Consider the following 26,755-nt stretch of genomic DNA (forward strand, 5'->3'; position numbering starts at 1 on the left):
GTCTCTGTGTAAAATGCTGAAAGTTAGAGGGCATTTTCAAAGGGAAACAAAAATAACAGAAGGAAGAGTAGTAGCAGGAACTGCTGGGACACACCTTCAGGTAGAGAGGCTGGTGCTGATGGATAAGGAGATCCTCACTGCGGGGTCCATGCTGCTTCCTTTAACTCCAAGTGCCAATCAGCCCTTGGCAGCCAATTTCTTCCGTACTCTAATTCTGGCTTTCAATCAAATGGATATTATTCCAGAAACACAGGCGTCCACAGATAAGCTATCTCCCATGGGACAACTGGTGTGAGGAACTCCACCCATGTCATTACCCATGACTGCAACTTCTCCCTACTGCTGTCTGGGGGAGGTGCCCACCCCGTGAGCCAGCACCAGTGCCTGTCGGCATGCACAGCCTGTCCTCAGCAGAAAGGAGCAGGGAACTGTGCTTCACTGCATTGCAAAACACATCAACATATTTTTCTAGGGGCTGCAGTGAAATCAAACTGTACGGAATCAAACAAGTGAACAAAAGTATGTTCTCTCTAGGTAGAAAAAGTGGCTTTTGCTCCATTGTACATTCTCCCAGCAGCCTCCTGTTAGCTACCTGAGGAATTTTCTAAAGGACAAGTAAAGGTGCATTGGTTAAAGACAGATTCAAATAATGCCCTTAAATATACACTTGAAGATATGTGCCTTTTATACACTTGCCTAAATTTGTGTTTCAGTAGGAAATGATCTGTAACCAAACCAAGGGGCTGGTCTAGTTAATATTTCTTGTCTTTGTTGTGACACTTCCTGATACATTTTGTACTGGATTCAAGTTGTTTTTCTAAAGGACAGTTAACTACCTGACTGTTTGATGTTCATCGTCTGAACTACAAGTTAAACTAGACTTTAAAGACAAGAGAAAGACCACTGTCAGGAAATGCCATACTTAAACTGTTTCTCAAGTTCTACATGTATGTGTAATCCATGCTTCCTAGATTGGAAATACATCTGCATCTTTTACTGGCTGCATGATGGAGAAGCTGAGGGAACTGCTGCAGGTTTGCTGGTAACAGGCTTTATTGATACTTCTCTGCTTTGAGAAGTAAGCTGGGAACACTTTCAAACTCGATAGAAAAATTTGCTGACAAATGATAGTAATAATAGCACTTTTCATTCTCAAATCTTTTGTCTCTTCTGCTTTCACCTAATTTTTTAAATATGGGCATTAAAGGATGAGGGAGTAGTAAAAGGGCCCTTAGCAGAAAATTTTTAAAAAGCAAAGTAACCTTAAGTAACAATGCACAACAGTAATGTAAAAAAACTACCATACTTGAAAACATTCTCAGCTCACACAGGTGTGTCTGTGAACACACATGCCCATGTCCTGAGACTGGAACCTCCAAAGCTGCTTTCTCCAACAAGACTACAGGCGCAATCATTGCAGCTTATGCTCTTCCCCACACAGCAACAGTTATCCAGGAACAGCAAAGCCTCAGATATATGATAACCTAACATTTATAAGGCTTTTCCCTTCTATAATCCTTCCACAAAGCACGTTTAGTGAGTGTTGACCCATCTTCAACTAATGCAACAAAACTCTAGCTAAAGGCAGTGGCACATGTAGCTGGGAGAACATGAAAGGAGTATGCACCTGCAAAGATTAGTGTTTTGGAGAAGAGCAATGACTATATTGAGATTCAACAGGCAGACCAGAAGCTCCAGAAGATGGAAGAAACAGCTAGGCTCTTCTGGGACTTACTATGGGCATCCCTTAACATGGCAAAGGTCTTAAAAAGTGTAGAAACACGATTAAAAACAGACAAGGTGATCAGTTACATATAAAAAATGTGGCCTGTAGTTAGAAGGGGAGTTTAAGCTTGCTTGACCAAGAGAAAAGCCTGTGAAATCTGAATATGCACAGAGGGTATTGGTCAGGTACCAGATGAAGGCAAAAGTCGCTGCCCTGAAGAACAAAACTACCACTTGGCAGCAATGAAGTGCCCTTGGTTCTGTGGTTCAGGGAAAGCAGGGAGATGAACTATTTTGGATATTCCTTCAGAGAACTTAGGTTTGCTTTGCCCTGAATGCAAAGTTAGCCCTTTTTTTGCAAACTCTCCCCTTTTCATGTACCAACTCAGTAAGCTGCTTGCATATCCTTACTTTTGTGCCTAGAGTGGCACAGAGCTACCCTGTCTCAGGGCAGGCCCTTGCAAGTCCATCCGTGTTAACAAGGGCATGCATGTTAACAATGTGCTGTGCCTTCACTATCAGTGAACGGACACAGGGACTTTTCCAGGGACCATTCAGCTACCATGATGATGCCTTGAGTAACATTTTTCACCAATGTACATAGTTCACCATAGCTATCAAAGGGTCAGTAGATCTAAATTTAGACCAAGCAGCTGTGTTTAGGTTTGGGGAGGTGCCTTTGTGTGTCGTGCCAAAGCTGTGCACTGTCAATGTCCTCTTTTGAGAAGAGGTCAGAGGATGAAATGGGGAGGAACCCAGCCATTTCAGCACTTGGGAGGGAATACACTATGAAAATTTTATTATCTTGCCTACTTTCAAAACAAATTGCTGAGCAGAGTCTTCTGTGCCTCCCTCATATGACACAGGGGAAAAAAACCCCAGGGATATCGAAAGCTTATTTTAGACTAACGCAAATAAAATACAGTCATCACTTTATGAGTGATAAATAGATGTTCTCTCTGAGGACTGTGCAAAGAAGTTGATGCTCAATTATGAAGCCTGTTTTAGGTTTGTTAACCCTGAGTGCTCAGTTATTTTTCCAGATGCTATTGAAGATTCTTCTTTTTGGATTTTAGAAATAGCATGAGAAAGTTTTGCAATCTAAACTGCTGTTTATTTGATTAGAGTATACTCAACCTTCCAGAAAAAAAGAAATCCTAATCTACATCTTCTGGGGAAGAGGCAAATATTTTTCTACAGAAATGTTAAATAAATTCTCTGAATATGGACATACCTGATAGCCCCTGAGCGGAAAAATGTTGGGACAATATCAATTCTTTCCCACTGTGTATCACAGACAATGCTTTGCTACAGCAACCTGTCCTCCCTCTCTGGCAATCAGTCCTCTATGTTGAAATGGCAAGAAACCCCAAATGATGCTGGCAAACTCGCAAGCACTCAGAGATCTGGATTATTCTGAAAATCTACAAACTCAGTTTAGTGCATATTTTTAAGAGACTTCTTGTCTTTCCTCACTTCTATATCATTTTCCATGCTTGCAGTTTTCTTGCTTTTACCTCAGGAAAAACAAGCACACCTTTCCTTTCCTAAACAGAATCCATCCTTAACCACACTGTGGCTATGATAAGTCATCCCTGACATTGGATGCCTCTTCTGTGAGGCATACAACAACTGTAAAGTCAAATACTGTTTTCTTGGATCTTTGAGTGCAGTGTTAAGAGAAAAACCTAGATTCCACTAGCTATCTGCAAATGATGAAGGAGATAATATTTTAAAGAGATGAGTTTCTCAGAAAGATGTGGAAAAAATATGTTAGGCGTTAAGACTAAATAATTTTATGTATAAAAGATATTACAGCATCCTAGCTGAACTTCCTAACTCTGTTCTGCAACCACACCTCATCTGTGATTTGAAACCACTGGATTCAGGAGTCCCTATTCCTGAAGTTTGTCTCCAAAACCAGAAAGTAACTATGCTGCAGAGTTGAAATTTAGCTGAGTTTCTGGTGCAGGTATCACCATGCTTCCAGAAGAGAAAGGCAATCCACTCAGGTGCAGCTTCCTCAAACTCTGAACAATTCTTCAGCAATGTCTAAGGCTGGTGAGTGTAAAAGGTGTTTTAAAATTATTTTACCTCTGTTGAATCAGTAATCTGACGTTTGAAATTCACTGTATACACAGTCAAGATCACCATCTTCTGACAGTCACAATAACCATACAGGATATCTTACATCAAAATGCAAACATTTTCTAAACTTTTAGAGAACAACAAATCATCCAAGCCAACACCTTGCTGGCAGAGCTTCAAGTGACAAGTCTTTCAAAATAATAGTTTTTAAACTGAATATTTTCCAATAGTTCCAATTTCCCAACTAAATTGTGACAAGGAGCCCAAAACTGATTATTATGAACATCAGAAACTTATATAATTCAGGTGACAGAAATTATCCCATCAAAAGCTTTATTTGTGGATGAGGTACAGAACAGAATAATCCAATGAGGTCTAACTAGCGTTCAAACACTCTTCCACTCATTTCAATAAGCCTTCCAATTCCTTAAACACCTGTCTATCAGAAAAGATTTTTAAAAATCAGCTAATGTTTTGAGGCACCCCAACTTCAGATACTAATGAAACTAGATTATCTGAAAACAGATCACTCTGGAAAATGCTGATCCACTAAGAAATCAGACCACTGTCTCAAGCTCTGTATCTGAATCTTGGGCATCCAGTCACCTCAGAAGCTTCATCTGTTTAACATGCATGTGCAAGCAGGAATTTGTTACCTCTTCACAAACTCTGTTTGTTATAACCTGTAACTTGATCAGTACTGCAGTAGTTAATACAAAGGACCTGTACTGGCATTTCAAATCCCAGAAATGGTTCAGTTATTGCTTTCCAATCTGCAGCAGAGGGAGACTCTGAAATCCTTGGTCCACTGCAGCACCACAGACTGGAAGCAACTGTGTTGCAGTGGAGAGCAATTCTGAAGTATCAAAATTATCTGGGAGCTTAAATCTCTTTGAATTTTAGTGATATTCAGATTTTTAAGACAACCTGAGCTTCCCATGGTGGGGTGCTGGGCGGGGTAGAGAAAAAGTAAACCCACACTGAGAATGCTGTGAAACTTGAGTCTAACTGCAGCCATAGCTGAGAAGGTACTACAGCTTCCCCCTTGTCCCCTTGGCTTAACAGGAAACCTTTACCTACTGTTCCTCTAACTCCTTCCGCAAAGAGCAGTCTGGACATATTTCCTCCCTACCCACAGTTGTTTATCTCCTTAGCATCTGTCATGGTCTAGAAGTTTGGATGAACTTCTACACCAGTTGCTATGATGTAACTTTAATTCGCTCAAGTTGAAAGGTTCTCTAGTGGAGGAGAGGAGAGGAGAGGAGAGGAGAGGAGAGGAGAAGAGAAGAGAAAGAGGAGAAGCTCCTCTAACTAATGGGTGCCCTAGGAAGCAGCTGGAAAAAATCCTTGAGAGTGAGTTTTTCCAGCTGCCTGATATCTCAAAAAAGCTACAGCATCTCATTTTCAACCATGTTACCTTCCAAAGATTTACTTCACATACAGACATCGGCCCTAAGAACAGTTTTTCTTTTGAGGTTCTATTATTTGTTTGTCTGTTGTTTTGAAAGGATAGTTTTAATAACTGTGCACAATACAGGTCTAGATCTCTGCTCAGCTTTCATCTCTACAGGTAAGTTCAAAAACACATCATGACTCTATCTCCTCTGTTGCAGCAGTATTGTGGGAGGCCTCTACACTGGTACTGCCTGCATCTCTCCTTTGCATTCAAGAACACAGTGATGGTTCAGTTTGGGATTAACTATGTGGAAAGATATTATCTCAAGTTACCAAGCTGGAAACTTTCTGACTTTTTGTCATTTCTCTTCCCTATTTATAAATCTCTCCCTTCCTTCACTCATCTATCCACTCCTGACTCTCCACTCTGATTTGCTTCTTTGCATTTCTGGAGGTGAAACAAAAGAACTGCAGTTGTGACACTGCAGTTTGTGTGTCACATTGTAACATTTCCACATCCTCCTCACTCCGTTATAAAAGTACTCTAAGAGGAAGAACGGCAAATAATGAAATATAGGAAAGCAGGAAAAGAGGAAGCAGCCAAGAGATAGCAGCCCAACTGAAATGCTAAGAATTATGGAGAAGTGACATAAAGGGAACCATAGACCAGGAATTATACTTAGTGGCTTGGAGAGAAAAAAAAAAAAGAAAAAAAATTAGAGAGATTTAGCCCTTTTTTGCTTCTCCAGTAATCTTCCAGATTACTATTCCTCTCTGACATTCACACACTTGACATGTATTCCCTTCTCACCTACTTTAAGACAGGCATCAGACTGTGGTTCTCTGTGTGCAGCTGGACTCCTCCAAACCTGAACTAACCACCAGCCCTTTCCTTACCTTCATATCAAAGGCACAATTAGACAATGGCCTTTTTTGCTGAAGGCACCCGTGGGGCACAGAGTGATGGAATAGTACAGAAGGAAATTGGCTAAAGCAGAGTAGGGATTGCCTAACTGGGCAATCCCACCTGTCTGGCAGTGGATGGAGCAGACAACTTAGGAAGTCCTTCCACTGAGATCATGTGTCCCACTTGTTCAGAATGAAACTTGGCTGGAGAAGAAAACGTTTGAGATTCACATGTAGGATTTTCTCTTCTTCATTTCCAGGCAAAATAGATACAAAACAGAGCATGGACTTCTTTAAGAGCAGAGTGAGAACACCAGCTTTTTACACTCTTCCATTTCTTAGGGACTTTTCAGCAAGAATTTGTCTGACAAAGAACTAAGCAGAAAGTAAAAACGTGAGAAATGACCCTCTATAAAGATCATAACACTAACAGTTATGCATAATCTTTGAGTCAAGCTCCAGTTTTTGTCTTATCTGGTGGCTAACTGAATTTTGTAGTTTCTTAGGAAGATAGTGGTTAAATCCTGCATGTAAATAAAGACAGGAGTGTTACACAAAGGTGTACTGTGGTATATTTATTTGTTCCTCACTGCATGAAAGCTACCTTATTAGAAGAACTGTCAAAATCATTTGGGGCTATTCCCCACAAAAGAGGCTGTCAGGAGGTGATAAGAAATGGGTTTTAGTAAGGTTTCACTTTCTTTGAAATACTCTTGAACAGAGAATATCAGCAGGTTCAGCTCTTCTCTCTACCATTTATCTGTAAATTAGAAAATATCCTTTGGGCCACTTGAGCAGTGTTTATTTCTTCAGCTAAAGTTAATGTAATTTGGGATATGTGGGACTACCTACCTGTGTAGCAAGGAGTTAGCACTATCCTCCAGTGAATGGTAACAGTCCCTGAGACGGAATCACTGTTGGAGACCTGCACTGCATGTCCCATCCTGCAGCTGTTACTGCTCTCCCAGTTGCCTACAGGTACAGCACCAGTACCTCTAGTCTACAAGGGCAGAGTTTGCACAGTGCATTGTTCTTGCAGGGCTGGCAACGACCAAGCTGTGAAATACCCAGTACATTTACATGAGAGGAACTATGATGACTGTGATGATTTTGCCTAGCTTGTCATATCCTACCTACTATAGATATGGGCTTTGCTTATTTCATTATTTCAGATTTTAGGGGCATGACCTGCCTTCTTCTGGCTTTACTGGTCCTGGTCTGGTTTTCACTTCAATGGAACCCCTCTTGATGTAGTTCAGCATTTGGAAGGATAGAATTCAGTCATGAAGCAGTTCAATAAAAATAATGTTTTGTTAACTCAAATGAGCATGGTAAGAGAGAACATAGACATGGATGTTCTCCACGGGAAGTTGATGTAATTTTTCTGTTTGACTTTGGATGAGAAATGTAAAGCAAAATAGGCATAAATAGAATCACTTTTCTGCCAATCCAGTCATAATGTTACTTACTGTCAAACCAGAACAGTTGGAAACAGCTAAGCATTGGGCTTCATTGCAATCCTAGCCATAGGGAAAGGCACAAGCAGTTTGGTTAAGGAACAATATCACAAGGGGATTTTTATGCTGATGTAAACTTGGAAAAAGAGAACATTATATAGCAATAGAAATGGGTAATACTTGATCCAGAACTATTCTCAGTTTCTCACCAATTATTAATAGTATTTATTCTCTAATATTTCTCATTCTCACACTCACTGTCCTACTGCTTCAGCCTACAGAGAATTTGATAACAAAAAAAATTTTACAGCCTGAAATGGGGGCAAGGCACTGGATGCAGACTGAGAAAATCTAGGTTTAATTCCTAGCTTAGTGACTTCCTGTGTGGCCATGGGAAAGACATTCAATCCATCATGTGCCCTTACTTCCCTATCTGCACATTTATTTTTCAATTATTTCTAAATGGGGATAAGACTTTCTTTCTTTCTTTCTTTCTTTCTTTCTTTCTTTCTTTCTTTCTTTCTTTCTTTCTTTCTATGGGGAACTCAAAAGCCATTTTGCTGCTTTGAGTGATTCCTTTATACAGGTACATGCCCCTCAAGTGTCCTAACTCATAAAGCTGAAATCTGGCCATGCACTGGTCACCCTCCCGGTATGCGTTCCATGGAAGAAGATTAGAGACCATGGAGTAGGCAGAAGCTGTAGCTCCAAAAAATTATGTAGCTTAGGTATTTGTGAAAATGCTACTCATAGTCTGTGACACATCCCACAGAATTATACAAAGGTAAAATTACTGCCCAGTCTAATAAACTTGGTTCTACCCAAAAAATACTGGATAGCAAATGGTTGGAGCCCTCAGCCTGCTCTTCCTTATCCAGGATTGTTCAAGGTCAATAAGTAAACTTTTTCTTCCTCAGACTGATGCAGAATCAGGAAAGAAATTTTATTTATCCTCAACTGACCTTTTTCCATGCTATCACTCTGTTCCACGTGAGAAGTAAAAATCTCAAAGGCAACTACCTCAAGGAAAAAAAAAAGCATAAGCTCTTTAATAGCCAAAGCAGTTCTTAATTATCCTCCACACTGAGGTCAGCATGGCAAAATAATCAGTGGTCTGAGAAAGGAGAGAAGAGAGGGGCTCAGCCTGTACCTCTGGTGTGGGAAATGACCTAAAACTGAAAACTCTCATCTCCAGTTCAGCGGCATTGTGCTTCTCATACACGTTCAGTTATGAGGTGTGAAAGCTCACTCCAAAACCAAATTGCTAGAGTATTTTTTCTTAAATGCAAATGATCTTCAGAAGCATCTCAGCATAAAGAAAAGTCTGGACCAGAGTAAGCATTTGATATCCTGAAATTTGGGCTTATGTCCCTAGTTTATCTTCAGCTGCCCAGCCTCCCAAGACCAGCCTCACTCATTTCTGTCACATCAGCACCAGGCTGAAATTTCACTCACTGCACTGGTACAACCCCGGATTTCTGCCTTTCAAAGCCAGGCACAGAGCTTGGAATCAGTCCTCCTCTTTTTCCAGAAGTCCAAGTGATACAGTAGGTTGCTCTGCTGTACTAAGATCTAGACTAATTAGAAGTCAGGAAACTAATTATTTCCTGATTCCCCCCAAGTGATCTAATAATTCATTGACAATATTTATTTTACTCCCTCATGTACAATCACCAAATCCTTAATTTATTTACTTTCACCTGCTTTATATTTTTCAATCTTATTTTTCAAGCTGAAGAGATGTGGTTTAAAACAAAGTTGAATACTTTGAACCAAACCAATCCCACTGCACCCTGGAGGAGAACACAAAAGACTGTTTTGCTGCATCTGTTAGAAAAACAAGTTTGCTCTCTGGTCTCCAGAATATTGCATATGGTTTAGATTGCACCGCAGAATTGATTACATTTCATTCTGCCCTACCTTACACTTTCCTTGGCTAGGACTTGCAAAGCTTAATTAATCAATTATGTATATATATATAGCCTTAATTAGACTGTAAATTCTTTGGGGTTTTCTGTTAGTGTTTGTGCAGTGTTTAGATTAACAGAGGTTCTTTTCCAATAGCCCTGTGCCACAAAGTAAAATGAGAATAAAAAAAAAGTCCCAACAAAACAATTGGAAAAAAATGACATTAGAAAACCCCCAAGCTTAATTCACTCCCTTTCTCAGTCTTACATTAACAGCAAGAGCTAAAATGGACAAACAAAGGACACACAATTATATGCAAATAGAACAAGATCTGTGCTGTGAAAACTGGTGCCAGGCATTCAGAGGGTGATCAAAACTTGGTCTCCTGTAAGGGTTAACGATCTATGTAGGCTATCATTGTTGGCATTTCCTGCCATCTAAGCATTTATGGAATATTTGAAAATGTCTAGCATGCAAAGTTTCTGTCAAACTTCCTCTCTGCTCCTAGTTGCGTGCCCTAACCAGCACAAGCGCCTTTCACTTGGAAGAATCTTTTTAAAATCATCTCCCCAGTTCATGCTGAAGGTGCTTTTCAAATATTCCACACGATAAGACATTGCATTGTGTTTTCACCAAATATGATGGATTTTCAGGGTAGAAACAAACGTGTGTCCTAACATGCCGTAACATATCAGGAAGCTTTCTTTCCCATGAACTACCAAGTTGCAGCTCCTTGTTGCTACCAAGCCCGAGAGAGTACATCAGCAGTGCCCAACCTAGGATTCATAAAGCACCTAAATTTTATACTGACACCTAGACAGTATGGTGGGACTAAGTGTGAGGCAAATGGAAAAATGAAAAAAATCTGTGACTGATGAATGATGCTTTGTTCATTCAGAAGAGAGAAAAAGTCAGCTTTGAATACGAAGTTACTTGTCCAACACAAAAAGACAAAATTGTAATGGCTGATTATTTCTGAGCACATAAGACACTCAAATCTCAGTAATCCCAATATTCTACTTGAAGGCCTTTGGACTCTAGGAAACTGTTAGTCATCAGGGTTGCCACTTGCATTAGAGTGGTTCTAAGAGCTCTCCTTGACACCTGGATAAATAAGTATGGCTCATCCATAGCTTCAAATTCCTTTACCTCAAATTCATCATGGAAAGCTGATGTGAATCACAGGCTCACACCTTCAGGGTAAGGTGCTTCTCAAGTGTTTTAAAAAGAGAACGTTAAAAGTTTCATTTTCTACTGTCATCTGTTTTGTCAAATGAATGTGCAGTGCCTGTCAGTAGGGCAGGATGGTGGCATGCTGCGGAAAACCTTCCTGGCAAGTCTGCTGAAACTACCTTCTGCTGATGCAAATGTGCTATTTGCTAGAGCTGCCCATGGCTATCTGATTAACTCCCATCCTATGCCTGAGCGTGAAAAACACAACCCGCAACCCAAAATGTGAGGATCACTGTGTTCTCAGGAAGTAGCCAACTATCTGTGCTCTGTCTCGCTGAGGGCAAAAAAGAGGAGTGAAAAAACCACCATTGCAGAGAAAACATGAGCTCTCACACAGAAGGCAGGGGACTGCATTGTGCTCAACTAGCCTGGTGTTTGTGAGGAGTTATATCTTGAACTTACCTGAAGCTCCCCAAAATGTGCATAAGGAGATTCCCTGAATACAAATTGCTTTCTGGGACAGAAAAGCAGAGGAGTCCATCACTACCTTCATTACACTGGTAGTTTTGACTGTGCTTTTGTATTTGTTAGCTCAGTTAGCTACTGAAACTTCTCTAAAAAAGTTATCAAGTTAGGTATGCATAAGCTTTCAGTGGAAAGCTGTATCTCAAATGAGAAACACAAGATATTATATCTGCATTTTCCATTAGATTATTTCAATATGTCACCGTTTTCTCCCTCTGCTGTGGGTATAATATGCCCCCCAAAACTTCACTATGCAGTCATCAATTTGGTATAGGACTGCAAAAGAATCTTCTGGAAAAAAAACATTTCATGAATGTTTCCTTGTCTCTCCATTACAGACCTTACTTCTATAATACTGTAAGGAATTAAGTAAATAGAACCCCTGAATGCAAGGAGGAATAGCTCTTACAAGCTGCAGGGGAGAATCCTCAGGACTCGTGTACCCCACACTGCTAAGCCAGTAGGGGCGGGCAGGAGAGCCTTTTCAGGCAAAGAATGCTGGCAGGAAGACTTGGGGGCATGTGTGTTTCTCTCCCTCCTTTCTCCATCTCCCTCTGTCTTCATGAATTCCTTCATGGTCCTTCTTGTACCATGACCTTCACAGCTGCCTTGGCCCAGCCACTTTACACAGACTACAAAAGCCACAGTAGGTACAAGCGGATCTTCCTCAGCTGTTACCCACTTCCCAAATGGAATTTACAGTTAGGTTTCTTATAGGGATACAGACAAGCTAGCAGGAACTAACCTTTTCCTCTTTTAGGTTTGAAAAAAATATTTTTATGGCATGTGTTTATGTTGCAGAGTATACGTTTGCTTGGTCTAAAGAAGAAGGAAAAGCTCAGCTTTCAAGATAAATGTTGTTTTGCATATGTGTACTGTTTTTACAGAGACATAAACATAGAGGAACTTGGTTTTGCAGGCACATAATTTTGTGTGCTGACAGACACATATTTGTATGTATATATGTGTATGCATGTACATATAAACATGCAAAGGGAGAATATGGGTCCTGATGGCTGCAAAATACATAGTCATTTCAAATTTCAAAGGAAGTATTAAAGAGAATTAATGAATTATAAAAAGCTTTAGAAATGAAAAGCATATTTGCATTGTCTTCTAAACACTAAGGGCTGTATCATGTATGGTATAAATCAGTCTCTTTCTTTGAACACAGGAAAGAGCTTATTATTAATGCTTGTACAGTACAGCAAATGTACAGACTCATTAATGTGTGATTACAGAATAAACAACATCAGACTTCTCTAGTCTGTTTTGCAAGGAGAAAAAGAATTCCACTAAACACCACAATAAGCCCATGATAGGATACCAATTTTACTAGGATCTACTAGCAATGTAGTGGCAAGATTAAACAAATGTGATACTACAACAGAGGTAATGCCTCATTACCATTATTCCACCCTCATATATTTCATGTGTTGGGATCCAAAGCCACTGAAGCCTTTTGCTAGCTCAATTATAATTTCTCATTTTTACTTCTACTTGCCATTATGTGGACAAATGGGCAGGAAACTCAACCCCCCACTCAGAAAAGCCTAGTTCCTATTTGACTTCTAGATAAAATGTTGTAGATCCACATCTGCAGCAGACAAAGCTCCAGTGACCATGCTGGCCATTAAGGCTTCACCACCTCCTCTCCACCATCCAGCCACGGGAGGTGCCAGTTACAAATGGCAGGAAAAAGAACAAACTCTGACTCAGAAAGGAAGGTACCATATCAGTGGGGAAGGGATGATCTCACTTCTCTGCTCATGGCTTCAGTCTGAGAAAACTGGGAGAAGTGCTTTGCTTTGGAAAGACAGAGACATTTACAACCTGAATTGTGAATAACAGCCTGCTGGAGGCCAGAGTACAGATGGATCATGCCCAGTTTGACACTTCCCTCAGTCTCATTGGTATTTTCGCTTTGCAAACCTGGGCACAAAACCCAAGCACCCCATAATAAGGCAAACATATTTGTCATAGTGAATTCTGTAGATGCATGTGTTGTTTTCCCCTGAAAATAAATTTTCATATGGAAAGAACTGGAAAGATGTATCTGAAATGCAGATGCAGCATGAGGGGCACAGAAACAGCAGTGTTCCCCAGCTCACAGTCCCTATTTTGGTGCTAATGAAACCATTCTGCTTCAATGCCAACCACTACCACCACTTCCGAGCATTGCAACATATTCAGATCAGGAAAAAACAGGCTCCATAACTCGGCCCATATAATGCTGAGGTGCACAGTACTGTGAATGAGAAGGGACAGATCTCCCTCCAAAAAACCCCTAAGCCACTATGAAAAATCAGAACACAAAACTCTTAGCTTAGACAAAAACCCCCAAAACTCAAAAACCACCAAAGATTTGGGAAGTTCAAATCCATAGCAGGGATGTTGGCTGATCACAGCTTCTTACAAACACAGGATGCTTGTAAATGATGAAATATGGAGAATGAATATTTCCTCTTCTATTAATTGCAACACAAGCTGAAAGTGTCACCAACTTTAGTTTAAACCAACTTTTTCATTGCATTAAACATTTCTGTTGTTACTTAATCAGCAGAGAGGGCAAAATTATGTGCAGATACTCTGTTATATGAACAAATTAAAAATTTGTTCTAAAGATCTCAGTTACTGTTTATTTTTTAAGGAAGTGTCAGGGAACAAGTGAGTTTCTCACATCATTCCATGAAATAATCTAGAAGTTACTGAAAACTCTGGTAAGAGCCACTTCCTCAGAAGTAACAAGTAACATTTCCAGGGTAAAAAAAAAAGGTTCATGTGAAAGTTCTCCTTACCCTTCAGTTTCTTCTCCTTTTCTTTCCCTCTTTTTTTTTTTTTTTTTGGGGGGGTTTGTTTGGTTTTTTTTTTTTGTTTGTTTTGTTTTGTTTTGTTTTTGTTTTTTGTTTTACTCTGATATATGGTATAGCTTGGAAGAGTGGAAGTTAATTCATGCTGTCATATTACTCCATTTTTGTGGCATTTATTACACTTCTCAAGGAAGATAATTATGGACTATCTTTGAGGGAAGAGAAACAAGAGAAATGGTATGTGAAAAACAAAGAGGAAAACATGTGCCTAAACTTTTATTTTTAGATCAGGCCTGTTTTGGTTGGAATTTGAGAATAACTCTGTGCTTGCTCTGCCTTTTTTTTTTTTTTTCTGCAATCCTTCAATCAAGTTCTTAATCCAATTTTTAGGTATGGATTTTGCCATGTTAGGATTGAAATCTCATTTTCATCAATACAGTATGAGTTATTCACTTCCAAAAATCCTGTTTGGTGCCCATGATGTCACTATGGCTAATGGTGAAACGACAGATAAGATACCTTCTTGGGATCTCTTTTTATGCAGGCAACTTAGACAACAAAATATTTCTGAGAAACATCACCCTTAACTGCAATACAAGAACTGGGCATTATTCCTTACTTCAAAATGTGTAAAAAATAAAGAAGTAAGCACACACCAGGGTTAATTTACTAGGAACTGTGTTCCTGCATGTGAACCTTTATAACACAAAATCCACAGAATGTATGGGTGAAGGAGGAGACAAGGGAGGGAGGGAGCAGCAGGATGTCTTGCATTGCAGGCTGAGGTCTAGCCTGCTTTTGGGCTGTTGTTCTGCTCACTTGTTCAGGAAGACAGCTGGACAAAGCATGACAGTTTCCAATAATCTGTGTCCAGAAGCCAAAATTCTGGGATGCTAGCTGATCCACCTTCACAAGTTAACAACTTGTTATGCTCGCACATCTTCACCATAAATGACTTCCTGAGGGTAAGCCTGCACTGGTGGCTATGTCACACCTATCTACTGCCTGCCAGGCAAAGCTTTTTCCTGAGAGGCCATCTGAGGCTTCAAGAAACCTCACATAGTGAACTCAAAGGAAAAGGTTTGGGAACAAACCTCTGTCCTGCTGCAATGAGTGGTGTTCACTCCTAGCTTTAGGACTACAGCTCCAAAAAGGAGTTCTTCCATCCCCTCTCTTTATCATAAAGGGCTTATTCTACACTGGGGAAAACTGTGCAGGCATGGCCACGCTGCACATCATTCCTTGCAAATCTCAAATGTGGTGGATCAAGCCAGAGTGACACTGTGTTTGCACATTTTACTGTGGGACAGAGCCTGGGAAGTTCATATCTGAGGGAAGAACATAGCTGCAGGTCCTCTGCAGCCAGAAACCATCTCTTCCCAGGGAGCCACCACAGCAGGAGCTGAAATTACAGAAATATGAGGAGTGGCTGAACAAGACCAAAAGAGCAGCTGGTTCTGAAACATCACCTCTGTAGGGGCAAGTAGTCCCTCCATTGTGCCTCAGTCCAGCAGTAAAGCTTTTGGTAAGGCTGCAGTCAAGAGCACTCAGGGTGCGAGAAAACTTGCTCAAGGTAAAAAGCATAAAAAGCAAGCCTACAACAAAGAGCAAGCAAGAATTAACAAAGAACAGAGGGGTGACTGATGTTGGGAGACAAATCCAACCTTTTGATGAAGAATTATTCCCTAAAAATCACTTGAATTTTTGCAAGCTGCAGTTACAAGTGTCCTCCCAGCTTAAAATATGCCTATCTTCCAGCCAGAGCCTGGTGTTTCTGAGTTGAGCTGCAGCCACTGCTGAGATCCTGCTAGATAAATTTAACTCCCGAGCTAGAAGGGGGCTTATCTCTGAGGCACATCTCTTCTGCTCAGATAAAGAGAACTTCCTCTCACTGCAGTTTAGATCAGCAGACTCAATCTCTGTACCTAAAGCCACACAGCTAAACACACTGCATCTCTCCTATTCAAGCAATGCTTGCCACTCTCCAGCACTGAACAAACAAAACTTGCACAGTTCCCAGGCTTTTCCTGACTTTTGTGCTGATGTTCTTTTATGAAAACACAGCTTTACCCAGCAGGTGCTCATGAAATAGGCTGCAGCTCCACAAGCTACACAGCTCTGGAGAAATGGGAGAAAAAACCCATAGCTTCAGCATCTCCTGCAATATCATGTTGCCACACAGTGGCAACACAAATCATGCTGCTGTCAAGTTTCTGAGTAAAAAAGTTCTCACAAACTAAATAAAAATCATTGTAAAAGTACAACTCTTCTTAGGATCAGTTCTGTTCTCAAGGCTTTGATTTTGTCATGTGCCATGGTTGCATCAGGGACAGATTTTTTCGTGCCTGATCTGGCTTTGCACTGGTTGAGAGAACTGAGCTCATAATGCAGCACAGCCTACACTGGGGTTGTGGCCGCTCTGTTTTCCAAGCTGGGTCACCCTTACTTCCACAAGTTTCTTGCAAGTTTATTCTGAAAATGTTCACCCTTCATGACTTGCAGCAAGCGTTTTTAAATTTGATAGAGGAATTCACCTTCAGTAATAGGGCATTTTTCCATTTGCCTTCATGCACATTTTTCTAAGTCCTAAGTTGCTACATAGGTCAGAGCTTGTCTCTTGGCACAACAGGAAATTCCCAATGGCCCCATATACCAGGGTCTTCTGCACCTCACTCTAGCACACTGTTTCACACCATGTTCATGCAAAATATTCCTTTGAAGGCTGGAATATAACTTATATCTGTCTAGCATATTTAAGGGCGTTCATGAAATTTGTCACATGCTTTCTCCAACTAAACCACCCCATCCTCCTCTACACAAATCCCTATAAGAGTTTTGCAGACAAAATTAAAATAATCCTGACAAAAATATCTCCTGCATTCTCCTTAAAAAAATACACATCATACTGGCAGGCTCTCAGAACATACAATACCAGTCCATACTGGGGACTGTTACTTTGGGGTTAGAAATAGGGGCTTCAGACCAAAGAAGAGGGGAGATTCCTGACTTCCCTATTTTTAAAAGTTCCTAAAATATTTCAGCTTCAAGTTTTTAAATTCCTTCAGAAGCCTCCTCAGTTGGACTTTCAAGCCTTGTTTCATTGTTGAGGGTTGAAGACAATTTTCAAAGCTCCCCAAACCATCTAAAAACAAATTTTCTCTCTGCTCTCATGGGGGCTACATCAGGTGAGACAGCAATTATCACTGATTATTTACAAAGGCTCATCAGCTTCTACACACTTCCAAACCTTTGAGCAGCAGAGATGTCCATCTGAAACCTGAGCAAATAAAACATATTACACAGCCCTCCAGGTTGCTTCAGCTCTTGGAATTTGATTCTCTGAACGTCCAGGCACACACATGCCACACTTTATTATTCATACAAAAGACACTGCCTTCATAGCCACTGAACACCCACAAGGAGGAGTGTGCAAAAATGTTTAGCTCCAGCAGTCTTTTTCTCCAGCCCCTTTTCCTGCCATTCCAGGGCACCAGTGCACTGGACCTGTCTGAACCACAGGACTGATTTTGCAAGCTGGGGTGGGGCACTTCCCCTTTTGTCTTTCCTCGCTTTTCCCCTCCGTCTGCAGCCTTTCCACACTTCTACTCTGTCTCCACCCAGCTGTGTGTGAGTTGCAGTAGATTTATGTAATGGCAATGGTTGTGGTTGCCTGGTGGCCCCTCAGCAATGCTTGTGCTCTTGCTCTCAAATGGTTGAGCTCCTTTTAAGGAAATAAAGCATCGAAGCTGCTCAGAGAGGGGGGACACTTGCCTGCATCAGTAAGTAGCTCCTCATGCAGGTTACAACCTATGAATGGCTGAGAGGGAGGACCCCAGGGTGTGAAGGCAATGCCAGGGTTCCAGTGATGCCAGGTACCGAAGCCTGCAGCTACACAGGCTTCTGCTTCAATAACTGAGTTGTGGGAGGGATGCAACATCATCACTTGGTATTTCCCACTGGGAGAGAAAAAATGTTAAAAATCTTCCTTTTAATGTCTCTTCCCATATTTATTTATTTTAAACAAATAGATTTTAAAACTTCATATGAATCATTCTACTGATATCTATGATCATTCTGACTGGTTACTTTGGGTATACTCTGTCAATTGTCTGACAGTTTCATCCCAATTTTGCGAGATGAATTCTCCCCACCTCTTAAAAAGAAGAAGATCTCTATACATTATTTGTTCCAGGCCTAGACTGCAATCTGGGACTACAGTGGTAACATTTCACTTCTGTTTTAAAGTCTATGGTCATCTGCAGCACCAGACAGCTGTCTGTGCAGAAATGGCGAGCCCACAGCCTCTTTCTGAGGCCACTGACACTGTGACATGCCTTTTTTTATCCAGCGATGGCCACCTATGGAATGGGCAGTTATGACAAAGGAAGGCACTGCTTACCTTTCCGGACAAATGCCACCACTGCAGCAAATGGCTCTTTCTCCATGAAGTAGGGTTTGATCTACAGATCACTGACTCATTAACTACCCACACATGGCTTGAATTAGGATATAGTTTCAGAGCACAAACAGCCCTAAATTGTAACTGTTCACCACACACAGGATGTTCAGTACGGATCATCCACAAAAGGTGCGCACAATATTTAACCTGAAACTTGTGGAGACTGAGAATTATCAAATGTTATTTCCAATAGGGTACCATGGGGAATAGGGCTGTTCAAAATAGGCTGCAAAGCACTAATTCTTAATGGAATGGACTTTCAGTAGATTTCTAAATAACTCAGACCAAGATTTCAAAAGGATATTTAGGAGAAATTATAAAAGAGAGTATCTAGAGTCTTAAAGAGCTATGAAAATCTCACACTTTGCTGAAAATGTTCACTGTGTTTTCTACAGAAACTATCTGTAGAGCACATGGGTGAAAACAACAAGATTAAAATAATAAAATGTTATAGGTGTCAAATTAGCCTGAGAAGTAAATTTGGGGTAGAGAATAGGACAAGGAAGGAAGAAGATCTAGTGGACAGAGCAGCAGAAATTAAGCATGCAGAAGGAAGCTGCTCAACACATAGTGGCTTTCTGGGGGTTGCAACATTAAAATCATAGTAAGCTCATCAAGGAAATGAAGAGCCTTGATGGTGACCAGAACATCTCCTCCAATACATTTCTGCTTTGCTGTGTTATTACTAGAAACTGTTGATGACTTTACTTCCGTAAATTACCCCTTCACACCAGTTGATCATTTTTGCACTGGTCAGAAGAAACCCATGATTTGGGCATCCCCACTGCCTGGGGACACAAGTCAAAATACACATTTCGTGATCCTCTGAGTACCTCCTTTATGAAATTTGCACCCTCTATAGTAATTTTAAAGGATAATTCAAAAACTAAAGGCAACCAATAAAATCTGGCAAGTAGAGGACTTCAACACCTTCCTTCTCAGAGCAGGAGAAGTGGCTGTAGAAAATTTGTTAATGTCAGGGCATGGATAATCTAATTATTGCTGAGTCATGAGAATAACAGATGGAACTTATCATATTTAGAATATGTGTACATATTGATATATGACTGAACTGTTGGCAGAATCATTACATCATCAGCAAATATAAGGTTCAACTTTGCTTGGCCTTCACAATATTTGTGTGCATATTAAAGAAAATTCAACACAATGAAAAATCGTGTTTGGGTTTGAACAAAGAACTTAAAAATTTAATTTTTGACTCAAGGCTTAAATATTTTGTAGAGTTAGTTACTGTGGGAGAAAGGAGATATAACTCTTTTTACTGAGTTGATAGACAAGCAGTTAATGAAAGATTTTGTCCAAAGATCTTTGGACTGAAAAATAAATCATTTAGTAAGTGATCAGATTGTTAAAAAGCATTTTTAAATATGATTTTTTTCTTAAAGTATGTCAATATGCATGTATAAGTTGAAATTTTTGCTCACATTTTTGATAAGAGGGGATCAAATGGTAAATAAAATGAAGATGCATAAGATGATGCACTCACTGCTAGCTTGTGCTGGAGTTTGGGAGTAGGTTCTATTCCTAATTCTGACACCCTCCTGCTGTATTATTTTGAATTAATTATTTTGCCTTTTGTGCTTCCCTTTCCACCTGGTATCCTTTACTGAATTTCCTTAAACAATTAATGTTTAAATACACTTGCAATCTTTCTGTAAACTGTCTACCCTGACTGTTACTCTTACAATAATGTTAGAATGCAGGAATAATGAGCAATACTTTTATTTGTGGGTAAATACTTGTACTTTGATAGTCATCCCTTTATAGAAATATTTTTATAATATAGGGCATTTATCACAGCATTCTGGCAGTCACTCTCCTTTTTTTCCCCTCTTTTTTTTTTTTTTTTTTTTTTTTTTCCTTCCCTACTAGTAAACAGGCATGGTGCTCAAGTAATATTTAGTCTTTTTAGTGCACTATGTGGGAGCTGGTGCATACAGTAGTCATCAGCATTGCTACTCCATTGCTAGTCCTTGGGAGTCTGCGATCCCTGAGAATAATCAGCATTTTGCACAGTCATCTCTGGACAACAATTTTAACCCAACAGACTTTATCAATTGTGTATTTTTATCTAAAAGATAAGTGTTTTCTAAAGTTCTCCCAGGTAAAAAAATTAAAGATAAATGGAGATCAGATACTGGAATCTCAAATAGTTAAACACTATGTATGTTCTAATATGCATTTCTGAACAAATCTGAATAGCAGATAACATAATAACATTCAAGTTAGCATTCAAATTAATAATAAAAATAATAATAAAAATACCATTTATTGAATTTTTGTCAAATCTGTCTTCATATAACTTTGACCTGGAACCACATATTTAATTCCACTTCCTACACAGAATGAAAACTCTCTTTCCTGGGGAGAATGTCAAGCAACAGTCATGGTTTAGAAAGAAGATAAACAGTAGGATCTTTATAAGTTCTTTGTGGATGAAAATGCATTTCCCAAAGAAAAGGATGCACAAAATCCATTATGCACCTGAAGAAGATGGAAAGGCACAGGACCTGCTTGTTTACCAGCTTGTGAAAAAGTAATTTAACATTATTGCTATATCATCTACTAGTATTTCTTATCAGAGTGTATTTGTTATCTTACCCAAGATTCTGTCATTCTTAGAACTCTGCTGACCTCCAGTACTAGTTGAAAGGTCCTCTGGTATAGGCATAGGTTCATCTGGATCATCAGGGACATCACTAGTTGGAGGACTTTCCTTTCCTAATAGTAAGGAAAGTATCAGTTAGATTGTCATTGTCAGAGTAGCCTTATTTTCAATTAATACAATAAGAGGAACCACAAACCAAATAAAATTTTTAAAAAAACCCTAAACACTACTAAAGCATGATATTCTTAGGACCAAATCCCACTCTCCCGCAGAGAAAATTTCTTAGGAATACAGGGCAATAAATTTTTAAAAGAATGCTTACAAATACCTCCAACAAATTTACTGAGTGTGGATACACAGTTATTAGCCTTACTATTTTGGATATTTGTGAGATATGTATGTTTTCCAGCTGCTATGCTCAGAAGATCCAATTTAGCTAACAGAGACTGACGGATTATAAAGGCTATCAAATGGACATCCTTGGTAAAAAAATCTTTCTTCCACAAGTTCTCCTTGAGAACACATCTGGATTTACTTCAAAGACATAGTGAAGTCTAACCCACAGATATTCTGGGGCTCCAAATGAGCTATCTCAAAAATAAAGTTTTATCTTTAACTGAAAATTCAGCTACAATTCCAGCAAGCTTCTCTAATACCCCCAGATCAAGCTCTGGCTGGTCCTTGTGCCTACAAGTAGTGAAGTGCCTGTAGGTACCAGGACTTCTTACACATGTACAATTAGCAGACTTCAAGGAGTTTATTGTCTTCTATTTGCAAATTGGAAACAAACCCCAATATTTTGAGTATACAAGGTTTTGCAGAGGCAAACAGTTTGGTGTTTTAAAACATTGCAGGTATTGTGGAACTGTTTTAGTGACAAACACAGTACAGTAAGAAAAAAGAACTCTCTTGCTAAGTATTGTGCTTCCAGAAATAGTGAGGTTTCTTGATTCAGCCCTCATTCACAGCATACATCTTCTGCCCACAGCACTATCACTGTCTTGCAGAACTTTTAAAATGATTGCATACATGTCTAACAAAAGCATGCCTTGGAAACATCTACTGAAGGAATTATCTAGGTGATTAATTTCATTGACTATTACTAAAAGACTGGCCTTTGCATTAACAGCAAAGAACAGAACAGGCCCAGAGCAGAATTCGAATGCAGTAATGTTCACGTAAGACCCTTGTCTTGAAAATGAAGATGTTACCAAAGTACCTTGATGAACTCTGTTAGACATCCCGTGGCAATTGGCACACCGGTAAGGGCAGTAATTTTATGGCACACAGCCTTAGCAAATTACTGGGTTTTTTCCCAATGAGAATTCCTTCATTAAAACAAACACATCAATTAAACCTTAAAAAACTTACCAGAAATGGAAAAAATAACCCAAATATAGCTTACTTTAGTGATAGCAGTTTAGTGGTGCCAGTTACGGACTTGATCTGAATGAAGTGAATTATTTCCTCCCTGCCTCCTGAATGGATCAAAGCATTGTGTTTTCCTATCTATACTGATCATGGTGGGGAGAAATGACAGATAGTTTTAAGTCATCTTCCAAATTAGCTGTGTTGGGTTGCTGGCACAGACTTATGTTTAAATGAATTAACTGAGTATGTGACTGTATTTCTTAATGATACACCTATGAAACAGTGAAATAATTGCTGAGCAGCAGTTTTGAGAGTATCAGGTGAACCATCCCAAACTGCAGTCAGAGGACTCCAGGGTATTGAAGAAACAGTCCTGCACTGGCAGGAGGACTAACTAGATGATTTTAATAATGTCCCTTTCATACCCAGGTTCTGTGGCGTATTCTTAAATAGGCAAGATAACACTCAGTGGATGTCAGTGCAACAGCAAAGGCAGATTGCATAAATGGACAAGAGGGAGCACAAATTTTACAGCAAAAGAAAGTAAAAGCAGGAAGTAAGTTAATTTTTTTCCATTCACAATTTAACTCCTTATTTAATTATTTCTTCAGATTTCTGGGATGTAGGGAACTTACAGAACTGACAGCAACTTTCCATTGCAAGTCCTAACCTGCCAAGCTGAGGTACCTCTTACAGATAAGATGCACAAGTGAGGAGAAACAGCTGAAATATTTCAGTTTATTCAACATATTTTGCCCCACACAAAACAAAAAAACAAAAAACCCCAGAGGTTTAATTGGAGGGCAAGCAACAGCCTGGCAGGTCTCTTCACATTACACATAAGTTAAGGAAATTTTTTAAAAAGTAACAGTAATCCAAAGCTACCTGCTTCTTCCAAGGATGAAACAGCACTCCCAGTTACAACAATGGACATTGATGCTTTGACTGAGTCTAGGCTGAGAAGAACAATTATCCTAAAAACCTGAAGACTATTTTTGACTGCAAACCAATATAAATTCATAATACCAGAACTATGGGAAAAGAGATAACAAACAAAGGAATATCTTTGTAAGTGTGTTATTAAGCATCCTACCATACCTAGTCTAGGTAGGATACTTTGAAGTCAGAGCAGTCTTTTTGGAATAGAAACCGTTATCAAAAGAGTATATTTGCAGTGGCGAACTCTTTCATTCACTAAATGGATATCAGTCTTCTGCTTGTTAAATTAATAGCAGTTTGCCCAGGTGGTATGAATTGGACTCGCCTCCTGGACTTGGTGGGGCAGTAACTGGAGATCAGGTCTGTTTCCCTCTTTGCAGGAGACTGCAGCTAAGAAAACTTAGTAAACTTATCCTTAATGATCCATTTAATATAATTTGATTTCTTCTTGTTACACATGATTGAGAAATCCTTACATGCAAAAAGACAGGACAAAAATAGTGGATTTAAAATAGATCCATTTATTGAGCTCTGTCTCTTGGATTCTAGAGGATCATATTTGTATTTCATGCCTTAACTACATCTAAATCATTACACCATGGTAAGTTCATTACTGTATGGCAATCTTACACATACACAATCTCACTAACATTCTTTTTCCACTGAATTTAGAAAAGGAAGGGGGATGGGGAAAGGTGAGAATTCTTTCAATTTTAATTTCAGACATGCCCAGAACAAAAACTGGTCAAAGGAAAAGGAGCTAAACCCCACCCCAATACCTAGTGCCTAGTACTGGGGAAAATTATTCAAAAGTGACATAACAGAGCAAAGTAACTTAAGAAGTGAAGTATAAAAAAAAGAATCTAATCTTGGGGTAGAGGAGGTGAGTTTTTTGGTTTTTAAATTATTATAAAAAGCCCCCTTAGCTGTGGAATTGAAGTTTTGTTTCTGGTACTGCCACTGATTCATGTTGCTCTTGGTTAAGTCATAAATAGAAAGAATTACAACTGCAGGCTGTATGAAATATTCCTTTATTTCAATCTGCATCTCTGTAAGATGGTCTCAGATTTTCAACACTGCCATTTCTGTATAAAAATAGTCAAGGAGCCTACCCCATCAGTGATGCCTGGCAAGACCCTCATCTTCTATCTATTTGAGTTTCCTCATCTCTGCCCTAGAAATATACTTGAAGCCATAAGGAAAGAGAGGAAGGGAAAAAAACTGCCCAGTTCAATAAGGTTTTAGTATCCTTTATTTCTGTCAAAGTCCTCAGCCTGGTGTTCCTTTGACATGTACATCCAGCTCTGAGAGTGATTCAGCTCATGCCAGAATGGTGCTGCTGGTGCTACGACCGTTGAAAAGAAAGCCGGGGCAGGATGTATTATAGAAATCTCATTCCCTCTCCTTTCACAAACTAATGTTGGGTGTGTGTGTATTTAATATTGAGGGTTTCTTCTTCCTGCTTTTGCAGAGTGCAGCACAGCCTGATTTGTTCTAGGAGATCTCTTAATGTTAGATGTGGAAACATTTGTACTGTTTTTAAAAAAAAAAAAAAAAAAAAAGAAAAAAAAAAAGAGAAAAAAAAGAAAGAAAAAAAGGCAGGAAAAATACTGCTTGTTAAGTGAGATATTATCTTTGTTTTCTGACTCTTTTGTATGGGTGCCGGATACCATTTGGTTAAATGTATGTCAGCTCCCTCCTCATTTCAGAACTGCAACTGCTTGTCTCATGAAATATCACTTTCAGGAGAAAAATAAAAAGTGTGAACTCTGCTAGTCACACAGTATTTCAGTTCCTCTAGGAGTCAGCCATGCCTGGATTCCCCGAGGTGGGAATGCCTGGGAATGCACACAGGGTTTGGCTCACTCACGTTAGTTTTATACTCTCCTGGCCTGGCTGGCCCCTGCCACACCTGAGTCAGCTGCAGCTGCATAAAGCACATGGCTGCAAAACACCATGTTTGAGCTGGGGCGACTAGAGAACTTCTTTATTTCTGGGTTGAAAAACAAAACAAAAAGCCCCAAAGAAACCCACCAACCCAAATTTATTTTTTAACTTATATTTTTAAAAAACACATCCAAGTGTGCTAGTGAAGTCCCCTAATTCCATAGGCCCACAGAGCTAGCTATATCTGATGAGCAATAATTATAAAACAGGAGAAATAAATGTTTTACAGCTGACAGACACTCCTGAAACTGTGCAATAGTTTAACTGGTTCCCAACATATAGCAGAGCTCCCTCATCATCCCAGAAGCACAGAGAAACCCAGTGGAATACAAGGGGAAAAATTCCTTTCTGCATTAATCCACCTATGAGAAAGAAGTAGGTAACATCCCTGTACCTTCACATCCTCTACTTTTAAGGTCTAGTAAGAGCGTACAAAGAGCCAGTATCTGTGGAACCTAATCTGACAAACGCTCATTTCCAGAAGGTGAGTTCCCACATAACTCTTATCATAAATGAAAGTAAATTAGGAAGTTCTTTCTTTGGCCATAAATTCAGCTAACAACCCAATACAAGTCACAGCCTTTGCTCACAGAAAGTACCAGATGCTCAGTGACAGAAACGGCAGGAGAGTTCAAAGCAGACTTTAATCAGTTTGTGTAGGTTTCCCTCTTATCAAAGGTAACTTTTTTTTTCAAGAAAACCCTCTCATCACAGAATAGTACTATTGCATGATATGCTAGAAAAGCCAAAAGACACAGCAAAATACTACAGTGGTTCAACCACAGAAAATTTTGAGAGCTACAAATTATAGATATACATCTATTATGTATATATTTACATATATACAAGCATTCAAGATGGCAAAGTTCTTTGTAAGATTTCCCCCTGAAGGGGAGAGGCAGGCCACAAGGAATGCAAAGTGTTTGCTCTACCAATCCAATCCTTGACTCAAGGCAGCATCTCCCCTGCTGCTACTCTTCATGTCAAAAGAAAAACAAGCAATGCTCTAGTAAGAAGTAGCAGGTGTGAAGCTTAAATTCACACCGTTGTAAAGAATACCACAACAGTTAGGTGGGGGTATCCAGGGTAGCCTGTGTTGCTGCAGAGGAAGGGGAGTTCAGCACTCCTCCCCAAAAGAGCTCATGCAAGCAGGGAAGGATTTGTGCAGCAGGCAGAGGAGCTGGATTCAAATCATGGTGCCTCCTGTTGTTTCAAGCAGATCCAAAGCAAACAAACAACTAAAACCCCACTGCTTTTTCTGCTAAGGCCACAAATGCTCCAGGAACTGCATGTATAAAACAGATTTTATTTCATTTACAAATTGGTTCAACATGCAACAAAGCAGTGATGTGTAAGTTTATCCAGTTACAATTCCAAATTTGTTACCTCAGGAGCGAATGCAACATGTCTCCACAGGGCTAAC

General features: G+C 39.6%; 1 protein-coding gene across 4 annotated transcripts in view; it reads right to left on the bottom strand.

Annotated features, from left to right (window-relative positions):
- Window positions 1–26,755, bottom strand: part of IKZF1 (IKAROS family zinc finger 1) — a 68,169-nt gene that overhangs the window by 27,539 nt on the left and 13,875 nt on the right. For all 4 annotated transcript variants that reach the window (XM_041475988.1, XM_041475991.1, XM_041475989.1 and 1 more), the window contains exon 3: window positions 21,069–21,188. In XM_041475988.1, the coding sequence (XP_041331922.1) occupies window positions 21,069–21,188 (120 nt within the window). The remainder of the gene's footprint in view (window positions 1–21,068; window positions 21,189–26,755) is intronic.

This window comes from Pyrgilauda ruficollis, unplaced genomic scaffold (genome assembly GCF_017590135.1).
Source record: "Pyrgilauda ruficollis isolate IOZ18807 unplaced genomic scaffold, ASM1759013v1 scaffold37, whole genome shotgun sequence".
Classification (NCBI taxonomy): domain Eukaryota; kingdom Metazoa; phylum Chordata; class Aves; order Passeriformes; family Passeridae; genus Pyrgilauda; species Pyrgilauda ruficollis.